Genomic DNA, 5085 nt, shown 5'->3' on the forward strand with positions numbered 1-5085 from the left:
TCGGACCTTCCAGTAAGAACAAGATCTGATGACGCGAATGTGACAAGACCTCGCTTTGTGTTCAATGGACTCACTTTATGTACAACCCGACAGATCACTGATTTAAACTTTTACAATTTTTACACATTATTAAATTGTACGCCATGAAGTCCCGTTGTATATAACACAATTTAATAACCCGACAGATGAAAGCAAGAACTTGATGGACACCGCTAAAGTACCTACTTAGCTATTTCTTTTTGCCGTTTCGTTAACGTTTAGAGAATTTCCGATGTTAAAAAAGTGTTATATTTCTGAGGAAATGTATACCTACATTTCCTCAGAAATATAACACATCTGTTTGTTCCGTGTGAGACCATTAAAAAAAGCAGATATACCATGTTTAAAGGTCTTAAACTCTGTCTTTTCAACCCTTTTCAACTCGCTATCTTGACTATAAAGGATGATTTGCGTCAGAACGGTCCGGGTCCGTCAGAGGCGTCCAACACTTCATTTTCTATAGAAAGCATCACGTGATCACCGATCAGCCGTATAGAAAACAAACCTTTACTCCTCAGTTCACGGTCCGAGTATTCTCGATATTGCTCCCCATTAAAGAAACTTTCGGCGCGATTCGGGAAATGAATTAGAGATTCACTAGATATGAAATAGTAAAGATATGTGACGTTCCACGGCAAAAGGTACCTTATGGCGCCGCAATAATATTATTGCGGCGCTATGCGGCTTAAGCGCCAGCCGCCATAAGGTACCTTAGTGAATCTCTAATTCATTTCCCGAATCGCGCCGTTTGTCATATGTCTATTTCTTCAGAAGCGTGTCTCTATGATGAATCTAACTACACCGCTCAGAGTCGCAGCAGCTACCCCGCTCACGTGGCTATTACAAACGGCCGCCGAGGGTCCAGCTAGCACTCGGTTGTATACTGTGTTCAAGAATGTGGTGAAGCAGCCGAACGGGGTCTGTTGTTTTAGAAGACGGCTCAGCCAAGCACGCTGGAAGAACTCCGCGTGGCCGGCCAGGGAGCATGTGCACACTGAAACAAATATTATTTATTAGGAGCCTGTAGTGTCCCACCATTAGGCAAAAAAATGGAGAAATACGAATCACGAATATTTTTTTACGTTATTTTTCATTATCTTGCAATATATCTATGTGTTTGCAGCTTTATCGGTCATCCTAGTGCCGCTATTGCGAAGTGATGTTTGTAAATAATACGAGTACCTAAAGGATGACTCACGCTACACCGGGCCAGGGCCGGGCCTGAGCTTCCGGCGCATCATTTTCTATGGAAAACACCACGTGATCATCAATCAGCCGTCATAGAAAATGACATGTCGGACGTCTCGGTCCAGGCCCGGCCTTGCGTGAGTCATCCTTAACATGTTCTGCATAAACGAATTCGCACAAGTGTCTTACTCTGTTCCAACAACAGGTCGGGCGACTTGAACTTGTTCATCACTATGTACGAGGCCTCTTCGTAGATGCTGTTGCACATCTTGTCGATGAATGCCGCGTCCAGCTGCGGTGAGAACGCGTAGCAGCCTCTGCTGTAGCGCGCCACCAGGAGGAATAACACCCTGTGAGGAATTCAGATAGAGTAACAAGATGAAAAAGAAGATGGTATGTTTTTTTTTTTGTAATTGAGTAATTGATTTGAGTTAAACGGTCCTCGCTATAGATACGGGCGGCCTTTTGCTCTTTGTTTCAGTAAGAGCTGTATCGGTAGTGGATTGCGGTGTTTGTTTAGTGGTTTTGGACAGGGTCCCACAATAGTACGGGTGAACCTGCCCCAGGTATTCGCCATGATGGGCAGCAGAACTGCTGCAAACCAGGTAAGGGTAATAACCCTCAAGAACTTGAACAAAACATAATACAGGTAATAACCTATATTATATTCCGTTGAAATTCCTGAGAGTATCAATTATGTATTTTAGAAGATGGTATGTGTATAACTATGTCCATGTTGGACGTAGTTAGAAGAATTACGTTGACTTTATTGAAAGCATAAATAGATGGTAACTCATAATTACAGTACATATGCACCTACTTTACCGCCCTAGGGCGGGATTAAGGACAATAGGTACGTACTGCCTATGTCAAAAATGTTTAAAGGGCCATATGTACTGTAAAACGTTGTAACACGTGTGTCGATTTAAAACACTCCCTTCTGTCGTGCCTCAATTTATCGCCACTCGTTGCGAACTATTTTGGATTCGTTCGTTTTCACTATTTGTACATATCTGAGTAATCTAGCTGTACGTGTACGACCCACATTTTCCTGGGGGTGAGACAGAAAGCACAATGTGAAGGAAGGTGCACTACGTTTATTGTAACTTATTCATTCATACTCGATTTTCATACTTTTCCCGCTGCTTCCTATTTTACTGCTTGATTGAAGCTTTCTACAATGCCTATTTACCTCGTAATTCTTGTTTAAGATAAAACAAATCAAACTACACCTACCTGTGGACTAGAGCGTACCCAAAGTCGGACCCATTCTCCACAAAGCTCAGGCATTCGTTTGGAGTCGAACACTTATAAGGGTGTATGCCTGACTTCGCAGGATTCCACCTCAGAAAACTCATGCAGGCATCTGAAAGCGATATTTACTAAAATACGAGAATTCAATCTTATATTCTAAAAGTACCTATGCTAATAAGTAGGGTTTTAGATATGTGTATTTTATAAAAAAAACCTAATCTGGAATATCGGTAGCTGATGGTGTGCCCGCTAATGAAGTTGATTGTGCGATTTTACAGTATAATCGTGGGCTGATAATGGACTCGGCTTTAGTAAAGATTTGTTGAGTTTGCAAAGAAAAGCTACTATATGTATACATTGGGCAATAAATACCTGTAGCAACAAGCAGATTCCTTTTTCGCTATTACGCTTTTACGATATTTATAGACGCCCAGGGTGCCTTGCCAAGGTGGCAATCGCTTGCTCTATGACAACGGAACGCTTTGAGTCTCTCTAGCACTCTTCCAATATTAGTGCGACAGTGACAGTTGCGTTTCGTTCGCTATGGAGTGTAAATGATTGGCATGTTGGCTATGCAGCCAGTTGTATCAGGGATGCAACACTAGAAAAAACCGGACAAGTGCGAATCGGACTCACCCACCGAGGGTTCCGTACTTTTTAGTATTTGTTGTTATAGCGGCAACAGAAATACATCACTATGACGGTTCATTACCGTGATGAGATACAGCCTGGTGACAGACGACGGACAGTGAAGTCTTAGTAATAGGGTCCCGCTTTTACCCTTTGGATACGGAACTCTAAAAAGGACATACCTGACTGCTCCGGGTTCGGTATGCTACTATCAAAGTCCATTATCCTCTTCTCGTACCAGGTCCAGTTGGAGTACTCCTCGATTAAGTAGTCCTCAGTAAATCGATGAACGTCGGACAACAGGTTGAATTTCTGTAGTCTCTCCGCCCAAACGTCCTCATCTATGAATAAATAAGTAACTGAAAAAGAGGTTAATTTGAACGGTTGCACAAATGGCGCGTTGGAGCCTTTGGAGCCGTGTCCTAAGTTATTTGATGGCTTGTTTACTTGTGGCAATAGTTTATGAAGCCGTATTTTAACTTTATTAATTTAATTGCATAATATCTCTAGAGGCATAAGCCAGATGCACTGCAATTTATGTCGAATAAATATCAAATCATGTACAGATTGTAGTCATTCGAAATGAATCCCAGTTATAGAATAGAATAGAAATATTTTTATTCCTGAGCGCAAACACAAAAAAGAAAACTATTCAAGCAGAGAAACATAAAAAAGTTAAGTTATCATAAGTTTTCATAGGTGCCTGCTAAAAAATATTACGCATTTTTTATACGCGTGAAACTGAAGGTACAACCACGAATGAACACTAGGCGCTTATCGCACTACCCGCACTTACATTCATAGTTATCGTACTTGTTGGTCCTCATGTACTTAAAGTAGCTCAATAAAACTTTATTCTTGTTCAAAATCCTTTGTATTTGCACCGCCAAAGCCACCGGTATGCTTGAATTCTTTCTGAGTATCACATTTCTCAAATTCACTGAAAAAGAAAACTTTTTACTGAATGTAGTTAATATCCAGTATTTATTGCTACAAGTATTAACATTTATTTTGACTTAAAACCTAATTCCTTTTTTCCGAAGTGAAATGAATAACGTTACATGATCGTATTTTAACGCAGCTGACTCTGTAGCACTAATAAGGGATAGATTCATCATCACTCTAGAGATAGATTACTGTATACAGGTAGGTATATGGTCATCTTGGCTAAGCACCCTAAGGGGAAAGCTATCGATTTTAATAAGATCTATAATTTTAGGATTACCGACTTTTTATACTAAGAACTGCTATTATTACCATTTACAATGAAAAGTCCAAGTCCAAAATTTCCGTCAATCTTGTTCTGTGGTGTCCCCGCACTTTGTACTATTCTCTCCAAGGCCCTCAAGTACAAAGGCAGATCAGCTTTTGTGGGGAAAACATTGGATTTAACCGGATTGATGATACTTTGGTTCAGTCTAAGAATCAATGAAAATACGAGTAGCAAACATTTGTTTACCATGGTGCACTTATTCGGTGCTGCGATGAGCGAGTACAATAAGTAACTGGTGACCGTCTTAGAACAAACCCAGTTATATAGCCTTTGCTGGAGAACAAAAGATGACCGGGGTGACAAATAAAAATAGAATAAAGTTGGGGCCACTCTGCCAGCGGGAAGATACTTAAATCAAAATGTTAGTAGGTTGGTTTTATTTTCTTTAGTACCTACTACTCAAAAGTTACTAAACACTTACTATTTAAAAATAGCGACCCGCTCCGGCTTCGCACCTTCTTCAAGACTAACTCTATTGATATGGGAAAACCGCATAACAATCAGTTCAGTCGTTTCGTTCAATGGGTGATAGGTACTGATAATAATTTAAGTATTATGTTTATCGTTAATATTTCATAGTAGGTACCTACCTAATTCGCAAGATTTACTATTAATTAGGCCCATTTAACTGGGGCGGTTGGTGAGAAGGAGAAGTTATTAGACTTTATTATAGTCACCTACGGACTGGTCGAAGGCTTGGC

General features: G+C 40.4%; 1 protein-coding gene across 1 annotated transcript; it reads right to left on the reverse strand.

The window, feature by feature from the left end:
- Positions 1-792: 792 nt before the first annotated feature.
- Positions 793-4573, reverse strand: LOC134805033 (uncharacterized). Its single transcript, XM_063778324.1, has 6 exons — positions 4369-4573; positions 3908-4051; positions 3294-3470; positions 2464-2593; positions 1417-1577; positions 793-1033 (listed from the first exon to the last, which is right to left on the reverse strand). Exons 1-6 carry the CDS (start codon positions 4571-4573, stop codon positions 807-809), a joined length of 1044 nt encoding a protein of 347 aa, XP_063634394.1. The 3' UTR covers positions 793-806.
- Between the last annotated feature and the right edge of the window lie 512 nt (positions 4574-5085).

The sequence above is a fragment of the Cydia splendana genome, chromosome Z, assembly GCF_910591565.1.
Source record: "Cydia splendana chromosome Z, ilCydSple1.2, whole genome shotgun sequence".
NCBI classification, from domain to species: domain Eukaryota; kingdom Metazoa; phylum Arthropoda; class Insecta; order Lepidoptera; family Tortricidae; genus Cydia; species Cydia splendana.

Excerpts from the sequence above, each read along its gene's own strand:
- LOC134805033 (XM_063778324.1), bottom strand. The coding sequence starts at position 4,573 with ATGGTAAACAAATGTTTGCTACTCGTATTTTCATTGATTCTTAGACTG. Across the intron at positions 4,052-4,368 it reads TGGACTTTTCATTGTAAATG|TGAATTTGAGAAATGTGATA; the intron begins GTAATAATAGCA and ends TTTCTTTTTCAG. Across the intron at positions 1,578-2,463 it reads GGGTACGCTCTAGTCCACAG|GGTGTTATTCCTCCTGGTGG; the intron begins GTAGGTGTAGTT and ends AATTCCTCACAG.